The sequence below is a fragment of the Calliopsis andreniformis genome, chromosome 2 (assembly GCF_051401765.1).
Source record: "Calliopsis andreniformis isolate RMS-2024a chromosome 2, iyCalAndr_principal, whole genome shotgun sequence".
Lineage (NCBI taxonomy): Eukaryota > Metazoa > Arthropoda > Insecta > Hymenoptera > Andrenidae > Calliopsis > Calliopsis andreniformis.
In genome coordinates, this window is record NC_135063.1 from 198582 (window position 1) to 218597 (window position 20016).

The following is a 20016-nucleotide window of genomic DNA, read 5'->3' on the forward strand; positions in this document are numbered from 1 at the left end:
TGGGTGATTTTAATGCTAAAAATAGGCTATGGAATTGCGATAGGACGGATAAGGAAGGAGTCGACCTAGCCGAGGTAATAGAAGGAGGCAATCCTTGAATTAAACATGAAAATACAAAGAAATATTAGAACTCGTTTTTCGACTAAAAGATATAAGTTAGACAAAATTGATTGGAAAAGGTTTCTGTGGTTGCAACTTAATGGATGTGCGAGACTTAGCGACGAACTAAAGAATGCTGATGATGTGGAAGAGAAATGTACGATCTTTAGTAAGTTCATGAAGAATTTAATAGAAGCTTCGACAACCAAAGACGGACCCAAGAAGAACGTAACATGCGACAAGGAAAGGATGCAATGACGACGAACGATGACAAGAAGAATATTAGAAGAAGAGTTCCTACAAGGCAGTATCCATGATGGGCTGAGGAATGCAACGCTGCCAAAGATAGAAGAAGAAGAACAAATATCAACTTCATAAAAAATCATAGCAAGGAAAATTGGGTCAAGATGAAAAAGGCAGAAAAGGACTTTGCAAATCTTTTGAATACAAAAAGATTCAAAGCATGGGATGGCCTGGCAGCGAGTATTGATCATAGAACCAATGGATCAACGATATGGAAATCTATTAAAATGCTGAAAAACGGTTTCAACAATAATTCCCCTACAGGTCTATTCAATTTAGACAGAATAAAGATGGAAGAAGATGTATTCATAAGACTCTTGGAACCGCCAACTACCAGTGTTGCCAATGGACACGATCTTGAGGAGGATATTAATGTATTATCAAGGAAAATTGAGGAAAGCATCCCTCAAGATTTGACATCGTGGAATCGGGAAATTAACATTGCGGAGGTTAACGAAGCGATTGGTAGCTTCAATGGTAAATCGGCACCAGGTGCGGATGGAATTTCATATGATGTCTATAAAAAATTAACAATAGAAATCAGAAGATTGCGCCGAGAAATTTTTCAGCAGGTTTGTTCGACGGGGAAGACTCCATCCTCGTGGAAGGAAACCGTGGTCATATTTCTGGACAAACCAGGAAAGAATGCGGTTAGACCCATTTCACTCACAAACGCAATGGGAAAGCTAATGGAAAAGATTATAAACAGTAGATTGAGGAAGTGGGCCGAAATATACAATGTCATGGATGAATGGCAGAATGGATTTAGAAAAAATAGATCGACCATCGATAACTTAATATTATTAACTACCACGGTTCAAAGAGAGTTCTTACGATACAGAGAAACTTTAGCCGCTTTTGTTGACGTCAAGGCTAAATATGACAATGTGAATCATTCTATCTTAATAAAAATATTGTATGGACTGGGTTGCCCGGAAAACATCACCAATTTTATCAGCAGTTGGATTCAAGACAGAAATATAAAATGCAGAACAAGCGATGGTAATTTCATAGATGGAACCCTCCGGAAGGGACTCCCTCAGGGAGCAATTCTTAGTCCATTGTTATACAATATATATACAGTATTTTTAAATAGAAGAATCGATAAAGATGAGACTAAAATGATTCAATATGCAGACGACATAGCATTATTAGCGTGCAATAATGTTAGAGAAGAGAACGCGAAAAACATTGAGGATGCTTTAGTACCCTTGTCAAATGTCTTAAAAAACATTGGCCTGAGCATGGCTAGTGACAAAACCGACTTGGTTAATTTTAGTAGAAGGTACGATCACTATTCAAGAGGTAAAATCAAGATCAATGTTAATGACAGCATCATCGAAGAGACGGACGGATGCAAATTTCTTGGAATTTATATGGACAAGCAACTTAATTTTAAAAGAGACATCGAAAATCTAAGATTAAAGGCTACAAAGAGGAATGATATGCTCAGATTCATCGGCAGAGTTAAAAAAGGAGCTAACCCCAACACCATGGTTATCCTGTATAAGGCACTAGTCAGATCCGTCTTGGAATATGGAGCACAGATATATTACACAACGCACGAAAATAATAAACAACTGGTACGAAGAGCACACAATGCAGGTATAAGAGCGGCCATGGGCTATAGAATCTCGACGCCAACGAACGTGATGAACACCGACGCCGGTGTGATGGACATGGATACGAAAATAGAAGTATTATCGTGTAGGTATGTTTTAAGAATGATGTCCAAAGACAAAAGGGAAATTATGTTAAATATTCAGTCTCTATGGGAAACGCTTACTATTTACGGAAGACCTATCAATAACGAACTGGTTAAAGTTTTTATAGAGATCAAAAACCTCAAAGAAATAATATATTTAGAGAGCTCTAATGAAATCGAGAACCTACTGTTTGACCAGGACTCGAGTGGTTTCGATTCGGATTTGTCAACCCGACTGGATAACATGATCGGTGTAGAGACGGGAAAATTAAACAGTTCGGTTAATATTAATGCAATATTGCTTATCAGAGAAATTATGATGAAAAACATGGGAAGATCTGAACGGATAATTGAAATTTACACCGACGGTTCCAAAATACCAAACAGCCAATCCAATGGGGTCGGAATTGTCGTGAAAAACAACAACACATGGGAAGCAATAGGTAGGAGCATAAGTAACAAAAGTACTATCTTCACCACAGAGGCGATTGCTATATATGAAGCGATCTCGCTGGCAAATAGAAAATTTATGAATGAAAAGATTACTATTTTTACTGACTCAGAAAGCGTTTTAAAAAATATTAAATGTTTCAATAACGATAAAATGATGGTTAAGAGAAATTACAACTGGTAGATTGTCAAAATTGTCAATTCGCTAAAAAATATGTGTAACGAAATTATATTATGTTGGATTCCAGCACATATAGGCATAGAAAGCTACGAAAGAGCTGATCGGTTAGCCAAAAGTTATACCTCTCATCCTATGGATTCATCTTGGAAGATCCCTTTCTGTGATTTGAATAGTTATCTAAGAGGCATAATGGAAAACAAATTCACAGAGAGAATGTAGGCTGAAGCTAGTTTCAAAGGAAAAAAATATTTCAACGAAGGCCAAATCAATCCGTCCAAAAGGAGTCCATGGTTCGCCAAGTTAGGGAAATTACAAAGAAGAACGATTACAATTCTCAATAGGATAAGAAATAATCATTATAATCTTACGGAATCACTACGTAGGAAAAATATGGCTGAGTCGCCGATGTGTGATTGTGGTCAGGATGTGGAGGACATTGATCACGTAGTTTAGAAGTGTCCCGAATATGACTAAAAGAGAATAGACTTAGATATCTAGGTAAAAAAGGTATTGACCCTAACACTAGTGTATACGAATTGTTACGAATTAACAGACAAGCTGCTTGCAGAATGATTGCAACTTTTATCAATAAATGTGATATTAATATGTCGGCGCGAGTGGAATCAGCACTGTTGTTGTTCCCGGTCAATGGCAGGGAACCAGGTAGCTGATACCCAAAACAAAGAAGGACAGTAACGCACCGTACACCGAAGCGAACGGGACGTAAAGAGGCATCTAGTGCGCTGGATTTACAACGATTAGTGTTTAGGATTATTTTGTGCGTTTTTCGTGTTTTCCTCCAATAGTTCTGTTTCTTTTTCTAATTCGTTATTAAACTTATTTGTTATTAATTATTAAATTTGTTGGGTCAAATTATAAAGTGTTGAGTCTGTTTTGTCTTTATAATAATGGAACCTACTCAAGGACAATGTTCCCGTGCATCAGCTCCTCGAGGTGAACTGTGAGTAGTCCCAATGCAATTTACTCCGACAAATATATAAAACTAAGGGGAATGAATGTTTAGATAACTGTAATGTTAAAAGAGGAATGTCAGAAATTAGTTGGAGTACAAAATTTGAGAAAGGAGTGTAACTATGAAGGTATATAGTCCTTTAAGAATTTAGGAATTTATATGCTCAGCCAGGTGCGTAATGCTCATGATTGCGTACTCGGTTAGGGAGTATTGCGATCGAATTGCGATAAGCTTTTACAGTGTTAAATCAAAGAGTGAGATTAGGTACATTCTATATAGGATACTTAAGGTTATTAAATGTGCAATTATTTATAGAGTCAGGAAGCGATATATATTTATATAAGATTTAACGTGTTATTTCCAAGAGGTACAAATCCTGAAAAAGTTCCTGTACGATTTCAGCCAGAACAAATGTGATTAATCAAAGATTGACCTTACAACATATGTATGGATTAGTAATAAGTATTTTTGTAATGAGATGTTATTGTTCTACTCAAAATGTAAGAGAGACGTTTCGAATGATGGTGTACAAATGGATAGTTTGAATAAGCTGAACATATAAGGGAGGGAAGTATTCGTTCATTGGGCAATATGAAAAACGAAATGTAGCGGCACTCTACCGGCAAAATATTATTACTAGAAATAGGTATAGCATAAGTCAGTAGGTTTACATTCTAGATTAAGTTTTAAGGTTTAAGGTTTAAGACACAGAGCATATATATTGTAGTTGGACAAAGAAATATATTGAGAGAACACGTGGTTACGAGTACGACGCAAAAAGTTAATATATACCTTTACATTTTATCCGCTACAAAATTGGTGCCGAAACCATATACAAAAATGGAAGAAAAGAAGGAGACACAACCGGAGACCTCGATAGAGGTGAACGCTAGCGACTTTCGCAGCGTACGGTTACCCACGCTTTGGCGTGAGGACCCAAGGTTATGGTTCGCTATGTTGGAGAAAGAATTTCAAGCCTTCGGTGTGAAATCAGATGTGGTGAAAACCGCTGCAGTACTTAGGCATCTGGATAGTAATCTGGTCAGAATAGTCGCAGATGTCGTTACGGCCCCGGAATCCGAGGATTCTTATAAAGCGATAAAGGAAGCCTTAATAAACAGGTTAGCGTCCTCGGAAGAAGCGCAACTAAGACAACTGTTTAGTGGTATAGAACTCAACGGACGAAAACCATCAGAATTACTACGCGAAATGCAATTACTCGGTGGAAAAGGCATTGGTTCAAGCGGTCTACAAACACTTTGGCTGCAACGATTGCCTTCAAGGGTTCAACAGATATTAGCGGTGATGGATGATGCACCCTTGGACAAATTGGCAGCGTTGGCAGACAAAACAATGGAAAGAGCTACGCTCTTCGAAACAGCAGCCATTACAGGAGCCACACCAGCAGAAACCCCTTTAGCGAAACAGCAGCCGTCAGTGACAGACCAAAACATCAGTTCCATCGAGGCATTGTCAAAGAAAATGGAACAATTAGAAATTTTAGTTAGGGAACTACACAGAGGACCCAGGAGCCGCAGCAGAAGACGATATTCCAGAGGTCGCAGTTCTTCAAGAGGAAGAAGCAGAGATCGTTTCTCAAGTTATAGTAGACAAAATAATGAGAATTACGACCACTGTTATTACCATAGGCGATTTAAGGAAAGGTCATTCAAATGCGTGCAACCATACACATGGACTGGACCAGACGCTAGAAATGATACGGTAAACTAAGAGGATCGTCCTTGAGCGAGGCGTCAGGAGACGATAACGGTAAGCAGAACCGCCTCATTATTACTGATAGGGAAACTCGCATACCTTTCCTCATAGATCAGGTGCAGATATATCTGTGATACCGAATAAGACTAAAAGATATACCAAAGCTACAGATTTTAAGTTATACGCTGCAAACGGAACTAGCATTAATACCTATGGTACTAGAAATATCATGATATCACTGGGTCTCAAAAGACAATTTCCGTGGCAATTCGTGGTAGCTGATGTTGGAAAAGCTATAATCGGCGCAGACTTTTTACGCCATTACAATCTATTAGTAGATTTGAACAGACGTCAGCTGATCGACCCTACCACAAGCATGTTCCGCATTGGTGCAATAATTAAAACAAAAGTTCCTACGTTATCAACGATAAATAGTACAAATAGTTATCAGGCACTCTTAAAAGAATTTGCAGATATCACAAGGCCTCAAAATCGTGGGATAAAAAAGCTGAACATATACCATCACATCGTAACAAAAGGTCCACCCATAGCGGAGAAAGCACGTCGCCTACACCCAGATAAGCTAAAGATAGCTAAAAAGGAATTCCAGTACTTATTGGAAGAAGGAATCATTGCACCCTCAACGAGCCAATGGGCAAATCCAATACACATGGTGCGCAAGAAATCAGGCGATTGGAGAATATGCGGTGATTATAGAAGACTGAACAGTGTAACCGCACCGGACAAGTACCCGTTACCCCATATACAGGACATAATCCAAAATTTTAGAGGTTGCAAAGTATTTTCCGCAATAGATTTAACTAGAGCCTATCACCAAATTCCTGTAGCCATTGAAGATAGAGCCAAAACAGCCGTCATTACACCATTTGGACTCTTCGAATACACAGTAATGCCGTTCGGATTGTGTAACGCAGCACAATCATTTCAAAGGGTTATGGACAACATATTAAGAAAATTGGAATTTTGTACTTGTTACATAGATGACATTATAGTAGCATCAGAAACTCAAGAAGAACACGAGAAACATCTGAAAATGTTGTTTCAGAAACTTTCAGAAAACGGACTGACTATTAACTTAAACAAATGCCAATTTGGAAAAGATTCCGTCGAATATTTAGGCTGTGCAGTAAACAGCCAGGGTATTACACCGCTGAACGAGCGAGTCAAAGTAATACTCGAGTACAAGAAACCAGGAAACATAAGAGATTGAAAAAGATTCCTTGGTATTATCAACTTTTACAGGAGATTTCTTCCTAAAGCAGGAGAAATACAAATACCACTAAATAAACTGACTCGGGGAAGTAAAAGAGACGGAAATAAACAAATTAAATGGACAGCAGCAACAGACGAAGCCTTTAAACAATGCAAACAACAGATGGCAAAAGCAGTTTTACTTCACTATCCAAAATGCAACGCGAGGCTAGCACTGAAAACGGACGCATCGGAAGTTGCAATCGGCGCTGTACTGGAATAAGAGAACGATGGTACATGGGAACCATTAGCATTTTTTTCTCGGAAGCTAGAGAAAGCACAAATCAGATACAGCACCTATGACAGAGAATTATTAGCAATATATAAAAGTTTAAAATATTTTAGACACTGGGCTGAAGGAAAAGAAATAACAATTAAAACAGACCATAAGCCCCTTATATATGCCTTCCAGCAAAAAGCAGATAAAGCTACACCAAGACAACAACGACAATTGGAATTCATCAGTCAATTTACGACCAAGATTGAACACATTCAAGGAAATGAAAACACAGTAGCTGATTCATTATCCCGAATAGAAGCAATAGGAATACCCGTGTTGGTTTCGACTGAAGAAATAGTGGAAGAACAAAAGAAAGACGAAGAGCTACAAAAGATCCTACAGGAACCTACAGAAACCAATAAGTGGAAATTATATAAAATTCTGGTTGAAGGTACAAACACACACATTTATGGAGATATATATAATAGTAAAATTAGACCATACATACCTCGAACATTGAGAAAAAAGATTTTCGAAGCAGTACACAACTTATCGCGTCCTGGAGTTCGGGGAACGAAGAAAATTATCTGCAAGAGCTTTGTGTGGCCGCATATTAAAAAAGATGTCGCGGAATGGGCGCGTACCTGTATTACTTGTCAAAAAAGCAAAATTCACAGACATAATAAAAAACAGCACAAGCGTATTGAAGTTCCGCCTGGAAGATTTGAGCATCTACATATAGATATAGTGGGACCACTTACTCCATCGAAAGGATTTCGATATTGTCTAACAATCATGGACAGATGTACCCGTTGGCCCGAGGCAATTCCGATTAAGGAAATATCAGCGGACACCGTTGCAACGACGTTATACGATAGCTGGATTTCAAGATTTGGCACTCCATACACTATTACGACAGACCAAGGTACACAATTTGAGTGACAACTATTTTTATCATTAACAAAACTTTTAGGCTGCAACAGAATCCGAACGACAACGTACCACCCGGCATCCAATGGACTAATTGAAAGATGGCATAGATCTTTAAAGACTGCTATAATCTGTCACAACAATTCTGAATGGACGGAGGTGCTATTAACAGTTTTGTTGGGTCTAAGAACCAGCTTCAAAGAGGATATCAAGGCGACGGCAGCTGAAATGTTGTACGGAGAACCCATTCGGTTACCCGCTGAATTCTTCACTCAAGAACTTCATCGAACAGAACCGGAATACTTCATCAGCAAATTCCGTAATTATATCCAAAGAATTCGACCATCTCCAACGGCGCATCATTCTAAAGGAAAAGTTTTTACACATAAATCATTATATACATGTACGCATGTTTTCCTGAGAGTTGATTCAACAAAGAAACCTTTGGAACCACCGTACGAGGGACCTTTTGAGGTGGTGAAAAGATTGTCTGATGACGTTTTCCAGATTAATTATAAAGGAAGACTAGTTAATGTGACTATTGAAAGACTGAAACCAGCGTTCCAAGAAAAAGTGGACAAACCAGAGACCGAACCTAGAACCTACACGAGAGAAAAGACTGTCAAATTTACGATTTAGATTTTAAAATATGTGAACTCGCAGTTTAATTTAAAAAATGTCTAAACTGCTAGGAGGGGAGTGATGTAGCGGCACTCTACCGGTGAAATATTATTACTAGAAATAGGTATAGCATAAGTCAGTAGGTTTACATTCTAGATTAAGTTTTAAGGTTTAAGGTTTAAGACACAGAGCATATATATTGTAGTTGGACAAAGAAATATATTGAGAGAACACGTGGCTACGAGTACGACGCAAAAAGTTAATATATACCTTTACATTTTATCCGCTACAGAAAAGTCATTCGAAACGCCATCTTCAGGATAACATGTAAAACAATACTGTATTTCGAGGAGAATAAACCTCTATCTATCTATCTAACAGCATTCGCAACACTGTATAATTACAGGTTCTAGCCATTTTTGGTTTCGACAGTTTCACCTCTGTAAGAATGCTCTGTGGTTTGTTGTGTGACAACGTGTGACACTAACTTTAAGGCGCGAAGTTCAAATTGAATGTAACAGAGAAGGCGTCAAAGGTGAAGTTGGAATAAGTTTATATGCTTGAAACCAGTTATAAATATTACTCGACAGAATATTTCAGAGTAAAGAATAAATCAATATCTCCTTAAAAACACTTATTTAAACATTCCAATCTCACCTTTTTCCCCCTTCTCTAAGGAATTATATCCAGCGCCAAGATGTAAAAGACTCGAAAGTAAGAAATCGATAAATGTTGACGATAGTGTTGTTGTATGACAACGTGTGACACTAACTTCAAGGCGCGAAGTTTAAATTGAATGTAATAGAGAAGGCGTCAAAGGTGAAGTTGGAATAAGTTTATATGCTTGAAACCAGTTATAAACATTACTCTACAGAATATTTCAGAGTAAAGAATAAATGAATATCTCCTTAGAAACACTTATTTAAACATTCAAATTTCACCTTTTCCCCTTCTCTAAGGAATTATATCCAGCGGCAAGATGTAAAAGACTCGAAAGCTAGTGTTGGAATCGTTTAAAATAAGAGATCCAACGGAGGTCCAGATAAGGTGAGAGTGAGGGTATTTGAAAGAAGCAGATACACAATTTTAATCTTTGTCGGCCCTTAAAAGGGCTTTATAGCGACTTTTATTGAAGCTGTGTCGGGGAGCTGGGGGCTGCTCCGGTCCTCGGCGGCTCGTGTGGTCGGCGGTAGATCGGAGGGCCCTTGCTGGTGGCGGCGACGCCGGTTTACCTCCTTTTTTCAGCGACGTTGGCGTCTGAAAAAGAGAAATAGCGGCGGAACCGCGGCGGTAAACGAGAGTGTAAATCAAGCTATACCGAAGATTCCCGACTCCAGGCTTGGTTCACGAGCCTATGTGGAGGGGATAGCAATACCTTGCCTGTAGCACGAAGGTAATGCAGTGGACTGTATTATCGACTCTTCTTCTGGTGCGAAGAAGGAGTCGATGAGCGAGTGGCTGGAGAGGAGGGGGGATCTCTTCTCTTCGCCTTGCACCTTATAGAAAGGCTCGTTTCGTACGAATCCCGATAACTTGGGGATTCGCGAGCGGAGGGACACGCTATAACTAGCAAATTGCTAGTCCTGGAGGCTGAGGACGGCCAGAGGCTCCGCGACTCCGTTCACCTCACCGTGTGCTTCTATTCGTCACACGGGGGTTGCTTCTAAACGGGGTGGCAGAGCGCGAGTAACGCAGAGGTGATAGGCACGCACGTTATCTCTCTCTGTTGTAACCCGTCTCTCAGGGATCCACCAGGCAGCGGCCTTTGGTGCTCCTAGACGAAGACGAAACTCAGAGAATCAGGGCAGGCCCCGATTTCAAGAGCGCAAATCTCGCTGCGTTGTCCCCTTGGACGAACTAGGTGCTCTGTCGTACGTATTCTACGTATGAATCGAGCAGAGCAGATTCCTAGTTGTAGGTGATAACGTTTCAGCTGTTGAAAGCTAGTGAGAGTTCAAGTGTCTGGCAACCAAACTATGTACTTGAAATCTTAAGACTTGCTAGGCTGAGAAACGCTTGACGAACGGTCGCACTGACTGTTGTAAGCTTGGTTGCCGTAAGACGACTGTGGCGAGAGCCGCGCGTGTCTCCGCAAAGCGGAGAACGTGCTAAATTTTACCACTACGCGGCGCTCACTAATTATCTTTTATTTCGTTCTAATGTAGTACGATTGACTCTCTCTCTCTCCTTCAGGCTTCGATGCCCCCACTCGACATCGCGCCTGGAGTTCAAAACGTTGCTTGACAATGCTCACCTTGTTTCGAACTTCAATGTACACGATAAAAACGAGTCATACGACAATAGATCGTGTTTTTCTGCCAGGACAACGGAATATCCAACCGAAGGCGACCTTTGGTCGGTCACGTATACTAACAGATCACGAATCTCGCGAACGAGCCACGTGCTCGTTATATAACCGCTTTTTAAACAGCTAGAAATCGATAAATGCTGACGATAGTTTTAACGAATTGGAGTTTATTAATTATAATATAATTATGTAATTGGTTCCTTGTTACTAAGATACCAAAAATTAACAAACATGTATTAGATTTAGGGAGAAACCATTTTGGTACGCACTCTTCGCCCCAGTCCTTTGAACGGATAAGACGTGTTTTTTCTTGGTTCAAATATAACGGTTTAGTTTGAGTTCAAAATTGTTTCATTTCTTTACGAGCAGAGTGCCTTAGCGCTCCATGGGCACGAATTCATCCCTCGTTCCAGTCAAAATCCCTGAAGGCCACGCAACAATACAGCTCAGCACAATTTAGTACATACCAGTTGGATCACACAAATGAAAAAATTACATTTCACAGGTAAGTGATAAAAATAATTTACATTTATTGCACTTACACGTACCCTAACCTAATGAATGAAAAAGGAGTTAACTGGCAGAAAACTATTATTTATCTATTTGTAATTAATAATTAATAAAATGAAAGCTTTTTTTAATGTTCCTTATTTACTGCTCTGTGATTGTTATATAATGTATTTGTAACCTAGTATTTTTTAATTATTATTTAAATATTATTGTAGACTTCCGAAGAATGAACAACGAAGGAAGGAACGGATTAGCATTCTGAAACTTAATGAAGAACGTGTAACAAATAACACATTTTGTTCGAAACATTTTTCGAAAGAAATGTTCGATTGCACATCATTAAGTTGTGTTCGACTTAGAGAATATATATATATATATATATTCTCACGGGCCGAGCGAAGTAACAAAATAAACCAAACGAAAAGCTAACGTTAGAAGCGACGTAAACGCGACGAACCAAACGTACGCCGAACGCAAAAGCCAACGTTGGGAATCTCATGGTCCAAGTAAACACGATGAGCCAAACGAAAAGCCGACGCGAGGAAGCGATAAGAAAGAGTATAAAGAGGGGGGCAGGCGAACGCGAGAGTTAGTCCTGAGTTAGACTCTGGTGGTTTTCACGTCAAAATCATTGTCAATAATTGTAACGTCAATTGTGAACGAATAAAGGTTTCTCTTCTCGAAACTTCGTGTGTAACATATTTGGTGGCAGCGATGGGATCTGCTGAAAATCGTTGCTGAGTCAACGTAGCTGCGGAGACGGCCAGCGGATTCCGAAACCACGAGCAACGAAGAGAATACCTGACGAAGAGCCAACTCTCTAAGAAGTACGAAAAAGAAAGGAAAGAAAACAAAAACCAAGGTAAGATGGCCGAATCAGAAACTGTTACTAAAATGCTCTCTGAAATAATGAATCGATTGGAGAAGTTAGAAACGAAGGGTGAATCACTCCGGAGAGAGGATCTCCTGTCAAAATCAATGCAGTCTGTACTGACAAGCGATAACGAATTCGAACCGGCTCCGTGTATATTAAACGAATTATTAGGAACTGTGTCCGAGTTTGACGGAGAGACATTACCGGTTGAGACCTTCATTTGTCAAATAGAAACAGCCAAACATAATGTCCAGAAAGAAAAAGCCCAGCTATTGTTAGGAAACATATTAGGCCAAAAGATAGTTGGAAAGGCCAGAACGGTGATCCGCGCTGAGATGATAGGAACGTTCGATGACTTGAAAGAACAATTGCGACAAAACTATGGAACTCCAATCGATTCAACAGTACTTCAATTACAGAGAATTCAATGCAAACAAGAGTTCAGAGAACCCGTAAATTCGTACGTATCCCGGTTCATGAGAATACACGATGCTGCACTAAACGCCGCATTAAGTAGGCCACTACCGACAGAGCATCGCGAACTGTTATTAGAAGAGGAAAAGAAAAAAGGAGTGATAGATTTTATAAATGGATTAGACAAAGAAACCCGGTTAGAGGTAAAAACAGCAAACCCGCGATCAATCCAAGAAGCAATAAACGCCGCAAGGACAGCACCTTTTTAAACCGAACCCAGCGAGATTTCAAAACCGTGTGAATTTCAATGCGAAAAGACCGCAACCGAATTCCCAAGCTCGTTCAAATCCCGTAAAACCCCAGGTGCGAAACACGATAAAACAATGTAATTACTGCAAAAGAATAGGACATCTAGAGGCAGAGTGTAGAACGAAACAATTTCAAAATTTTCAAACGCGCCGAGGCTTCCCAGAAACCCCACCGGCGCACGCAATCCAAGAAAACCAAAAACCCGAACAAGAAACTTCCGTGGAAGAGAACTTTCAGGGGAACACCAGCGAAATACTATACGAATAAACACGGCAGTAGGGGATCGATTAACGTACGTTACTCTGAAATTAGAAAACGCGAAGACAAGTAAATTCTTAGTAGACACGGGGGCAGCCATATCACTATTAAAAGAATCTATGATCATCGACAAAAAGAAGATATCTAGGCAAAATATACGCGAAGTGAGAACTCTGTCACGAAGTACCTTTAAAACGGCAGGAGAATTTGAAACAAGATTGTTCGGAAAGAATTTGAGATTTCAAGTAGTAAGAGACGAAGTTATGCAGGAAGATGGCCTGATCGGAATAGATTCGTTGAGAACGTTGCATTGTACATGGGATATAAGCAGAGGACAGTTACGATTAGAGAACAACTTGTTCAAGAGAAAAGAAGACGACAGGGAAGAAATAACCATACCGCCGAAAACGAGCAAACTACAAAAAATCAAAGTAGCTAACATCCAAGACGGAGAAGCAAAGATAACACTAGAAGATACAGATATGCTAGTCACGGTGAAAGGTGGAATCGCCCGAATACCTGTAAACAACTTAAGTGAAACAGAAACCAAAAGGGTGAGAGCGACGGAAGTATTGGGCCAGAAAATCCAACCGTCAGATTTCCCAAAAAACCCTGAACCGCTTACGAAGGAACGCGAAGAATTGTTGAAACAAAACACTAGACTGGACCACGTTATAGAAGGGAAAGAACAAATATGGGAAATAATAAAAAGATATCACGACACCTTCGTCCTACCAGGAGATCCCATACCCTTAACGAATTTAACTGAACACTCCATAGAGTTAACGGACTCAACCCCAATACACACCAGACAATATAGGTTCCCACCAATTCATCAAGAAGAAGTGGCAACGCAAGTAAGGAAAATGCTAGAGCAAGGAATAATTAGGGAAAGCAATTCCCCTTTCAATTCGCCATTGTGGATAGTACCCAAAAAACCGGACGCTTCAGGTAAACGGAAGTAGAGACTCGTGATAGACTATCGGAAATTAAATGAGAGAACAAAACAGGACTCTTATCCACTCCCATTAATAGACGAAATCTTGGATAAACTGGGCAATGCGAAATACTTTTCTGCATTTGATTTAGCTTCAGGCTTTCATCAAATAGCCATGAGAGAAGGAGATAAGGCAAAAGCCGCTTTTTCTACTACAGACGGACACTACGAATATAACAGAATGCCGTTTGGACTGAAAAATGCACCAGCCACTTTCCAAAGGATGATGAACAACGGTCTAAGAGGATTAATTGGAAACACTTGCTTCGTGTATATGGACGATATAATAGTATTTGGAACAACCTTAGAGGAACACAATAAAAATTTGCAAATTCTGCTTGAACGATTATCGAAAGTCGGCCTAAAACTACAACCAGACAAATGCGAATACCTTAAACCAGAGTTATCATATCTAGGACACATAATATCCGCAGAAGGAATAAAACCGAATCCAGAACGAATAGAGAAAATAAAAACCTATCCAACGCCTAAGAATCCAAAAGAAATCAAGCAATTTCTAGGGCTAGCAGGATACTATAGGAAGTTTATAAGAGACTTCTCGAAAAAAACATCGCCGCTAACAACCCTACTCAAGGACGGAATCAAGTGGAAATGGGGAAATGAGGAGCAAACGGCTTTCGACACACTGCGAAACGCCCTTTGCGACGAACCAGTTCTTGCGTATCCCGATTGGAAAAAACCCTTTATATTGACCACAGACGCAAGCAATGAGGCAATCGGAGCTGTGCTTTCGCAAGGAATAGTTGGTCAGGACCGGCCAGTGGCGTACGCATCCAGAACGCTCAACCAGGCCGAAAAAAATTATTCAACCACCGAGAAAGAACTCCTGGCAATAGTTTGGGGAATAAAGCACTTTCATCAATACCTATACGGACGAAAATTTAAGGTAGTCACGGATCACAAACCCCTGACATGGGCTATGAACGTTAAGGATCCGACATCTAGGCTTATAAGATGGAGGCTGAAATTAGAAGAGTACGAGTACGAAATAATTTACAAAAAGGGTAAGAGTAACACTAATGCGGACGCCCTATCCCGGATTACGGAAACCAACGTACACATGGTAAACGACGGCGAGACGGACGAGACAAGTGAAAATGTACTGAGCGACCTTCAGGAGGAAGCCGCTCCAACGTATGCCGAATTTAAAAGCAGAGCAAGAGCCCTCGGAAAAGAAGAAACGCTGGAATATGATACTGGACGTGTATCCCGGAGAGGACTCGTCGTAACAACCAGCAAAACAGAGAGAGGGCTGCAAATAGATCCAGAAGCGGAGGAAGAAGCATGGTACGCTGGGCTGAGAACCAAGGTACCTCAAGTGGATGAAATAGAAGTACGAATCCTGGATCCATATGTAAAAGAAACTATCCTGCGAATGATAGAATTCATTCATAAGGAAAAAACGCCAGAAAAGCGCCTAATAGTAAGATGTAATCTCACTAAGGATCCGGAAACGCGAGAAGAGAAAGAACGCTTGATAAAAACCGTGCACGAAAGCACGTTAGGAGGACATCAAGGAGTCGAAAAAACGCTCCAACGACTACGGACCACATATAACTGGTCAGGGATAACAAAGGACGTGGAAAATTTTGTAAGGGAATGTGAAGTATGTCAAAGAGAAAGACTAAAGTATATAGCCAACAGACCGCCTCCAGGAACGCCAGACATACCAATGAAACCCAACGACAAAGTATCGTTGGATACCCTGGGACCATTACCATCGGACGGGAAGTACCGATACATTTTAGTCATACAGGATTATTTGACAAGGTACGTGCAGCTGGCCCCACTAAGAACAAAAACGCCTAAGGAGGTTATGGAAAATTTTTGGATAAGTTATTGTCGGATATTCGGGGTGCCAAAAGAAATATTAACAGATAACGGTCTAGAATTCAGAGGGGAATTTCAAGAGTTCATAGAAGAGAAACTTCGAATTAGACACACGACAACCGCCGTATATCACCCGCAATCGAATGGAAAGAACGAAAGAACTCACAAAGAAATATTCAACTATTTAAGAAGCTTTATAGGAGAAAAAAATGAATGGGTCAAACTTCTACCTGACGCTACCATGTCGTACAATACAACACATAACGAAGTTACTGGAGTATCCCCTTCCGAGTTTATGTTAGGCTGGAAACCGTATATTCCGATAGAAACACGTGAAATGGAATTCGGAGAAAGAATGGCATACCAGGCACTGAGCAATAGGAGACGGAAAATACAAGAGGCCGCTAAAGAAGAAATAAAGAAGCAACAGGAGAAAACGCAACAAAGGTTACCGACAGCTAGAATAGAAAGAGAATACAGAATAGGACAATACGTAATGGTCAGACGAAGGCAACCGCAGGACAAGAGACTCGACTCACCGTGGGAAGGACCATACAGGATAATACGAGTTATAGACAACCAAGCAGTTGCAATAAGGAAAAACAATAGGGAAGCAACGTATCATTTATCGGATGTAAAACCTTTCTTTGTTGCAGAAACAGAAGGGGAAAGTCCAGAAGCAACGCAAAGCCAAAATGAAGATGAATCAGCTACCGAAACTTCTGATTCTGAATATTTTAGTCCACAAAGCTTGGATGAAACCACTCAATAAAGAAGAGATAACCATAACACCGATAGAAGAAAAGAAATCGGTCTACCTAGAACACATAAAGAAAACGCAGATATACCATGATACATGGAAAATAATAGTGGGAATAGAATACGGGCATTTGCAAGAGGAGATAAAACTGTTAATGCTACAAACAAACCAACTAGCAGAAAGATGTAAAGAAATCGAACCGTGCCTAAGCAAACAGCGAATAACACTCCAACAAGAACGAAACAACCGACTGAGTCAGGAGTTAACATCCTTGAGGAAATTCATTGGACACGTGCAGAAAAGAGGATTACTGAATGTAATAGGGGAAGGAATGAAAGTATTATTCGGGACGATGTCAGCCTCAGACGCAGAATACTATAACAATGAATTGGATAAGTTAAGAGAAGACAACCTCAAGATAGCACACTTAATAAAAGATCAAACCACAGTGTTACTTCATAAAATGCAAGACAACCTAGGAACCTATAAATATATACAACAACAAACGGAAAATCTGAACATTAACTTTCAACTATTACAGAACGCAACAAAAGAAGAAATTTTCAATATGGAAATAGATGAGACATTAGCAGATCACATATTCCTCTACCACGATGTGTCAACCACTATGCAGAAACTTCAAGAAGCTATAGTGGACGGAAAACACGGAATAGTACACCCAACGATTTTACCTCCTAAAGAGCTATTTGACGCAATCAAGAGTACCACCCAGTCCGAAAAATTTCCAGTACCACTAAAAGAAGAATACTATGGCACACTATTGGATGTGAGTGAAATAGCGATAACTCTCACGAAAGAAAAGCTAATTTATAATCTCCGAATTCCCATAATAGAAGAAGACATATACATACTATACAAGCCAATTGCCTTACCAACGTATTCATACCTACAAGGATACTCTATATACAATATAGAATTCGAATACCTGCTCTTAAACGAACCGCGAACAGAGTTTATGCCTATCAACGAAGAAGAAAAAGCACAGTTTAAAACTATAGGAAACCAGTACGTGGCACGGAGGAAACACCCGAATTACCTCACGTCATCATCAAATGCATGCCTGATAGCGCTACTCCTGAAAAAGGGCCAAGAATGTTCACAAAAATATATCAAGTTGCAAGGAACGTTGTTCATCCAACTCTTGACTAACCAAGATTGGATAGCAATCACCCCAAAGAGAGAACAGCTACACGTTCTATGCGATAAGGAAGAACCGCATGTAATAACAATACAAGACAGAAATATAATACACCTACCACAAGGCTGCGTAGGAACTACAGAAGAAGCCATAATAAAAGCCGGAGGAGATAAAAAGAATATCACGCTCAATATACCTGTAGAAACAATAGAGCACCAAGATCACTGGAAACAAACATTGGCGGAAAAACAAATCGACGTACAGGATCTAAACATAACGTATCTCAAGAAGACTCAAGTGACAGCGCGAGACCTCCAATTACTAGGAACCACCATAAATGAAATAAACCAACAGATTGAGACACTGTCATTAAAGAAGAGAACAATGACGGTAATGGAACATCTCAAGTACTATACGGCAATATTGGGGTATATCAGCCTAATAGGAGCAGGACTATATGTCCTATACAAAATAAACTGCTTACAACCGACATGGAACCTATTAAAGGGAATCTTCAGACCGTGCACCATCATCTACGACCACTGTTCGTATGGAAGATATGCACAAACAATAGATAGAACACCAGCGGAACCAGTAAGAATGACGGATCTAATGTATCAAGACGAAGAACCACCTCAATACCAGGAACAAGAAACCTCACCAAGACCAAGACCACCTAGGAGAGGATTTTACAAACTTACAGTCAAAGAAGTTCAATAATTCATGTGTTGCAGGATGGGGTACACCGCCGAGTACACATTAGAGGGAAACCTATTAGAAGATGAAACCAGAACACTGGAAACATTCATTGACATCCTAGAAAATTTCGTCTGCACCAGAGGAATAGAAGACGACAGCCTAGTCTATACCACATTGGATGACGACGAGCAAGAACAATATTATTGCAAAAATTGTCAGCCAGAACTCATCTCGCTCACCCTTGAAGACAGAAGGAACACGTGGAAATACGCGAAGTACGGCATAGAAAGACACATTTTATCAACCCGGGCCTTAGCAGAAAGAGAACTTTGTACCATGTGCGGAAAGAATATTCACAAGTATAGACGCGCCGAAGACTGTAACATCTGTTCGCTATACGTTACCAAATTTTTCTTTTTCCTAAAGCATAAGACACTAGACCTTAGAAGGTATATGCCGGCCTGCTATAGTGTAAATGTAAATTACGAAAACAAAACCAATCAGTATCTATCGCGAACATTTAACGAATGGGCACGCGAAAGAGATATAGCTACAAAGTTAGACCACATCCTAAACGTTGTGGAGGAACTAGAATACAACCTAATACTATTAGATAGGAACGTAGAATTGTAATCAAAATGCGAGGACGCATTTTCTTTCACCCCGGGAGGAATCTCACGGGCCGAGCGAAGTAACAAAATAAACCAAACGAAAAGCTAACGTTAGAAGCGACGTAAACGCGACGAACCAAACGTACGCCGAACGCAAAAGCCAACGTTGGGAATCTCATGGTCCAAGTAAACACGATGAGCCAAACGAAAAGCCGACGCGAGGAAGCGATAAGAAAGAGTATAAAGAGGGGGGCAGGCGAACGCGAGAGTTAGTCCTGAGTTAGACTCTGGTGGTTTTCACGTCAAAATCATTGTCAATAATTGTAACGTCAATTGTGAACGAATAAAGGTTTCTCTTCTCGAAACTTCGTGTGTAACAATATATATATTGTGACGTGGCACAAGTACCAGTCACAAAGCCGAACCCTCCCCGGAGCAAGAGGAGCCTTTAGTGCGCACCAGAGAGAGTCCAACGTATTTCTAACATCTATTTTGCGCCCTAGCTCTCGGGATATCTCAGCGGCCTAGATGGTGGCATCGGCAGGCGACAGGTGCGAGACCATCTCGACACCACCGATACGGTCTCCTGCGGCGGATCTTCGGGATCGGGGAGCGGCCAGGGTACCCGCCGCTCCAGAGTCACTTCACCCGGCGAGTGACACGACGCCGAAATTGGGAGGCTGTCGGAACCCATCGTGCCACTCAGGGAGGACACACGATGGGAGGGCTGCCCCACGGATGTGAGAGAACGCACCGGTACATGGGGACCAGCCGACGCGGGCGAGGTTGGCCACCT

The 20016-nt window shown here is 40.5% G+C and overlaps 1 protein-coding gene across 1 annotated transcript; it reads left to right on the top strand.

Annotated features, from left to right (window-relative positions):
* The first annotated feature begins 11870 nt into the window (after positions 1 to 11870).
* LOC143187628 (uncharacterized) lies at positions 11871 to 19306 on the top strand. The gene is made up of 2 exons (XM_076391858.1): positions 11871 to 12150; positions 18645 to 19306. Exon 2 carries the CDS (start codon positions 18646 to 18648, stop codon positions 19240 to 19242), a length of 597 nt encoding a protein of 198 aa, XP_076247973.1. The 5' UTR covers positions 11871 to 12150; position 18645; the 3' UTR covers positions 19243 to 19306.
* The last annotated feature ends 710 nt before the right edge of the window (positions 19307 to 20016 follow it).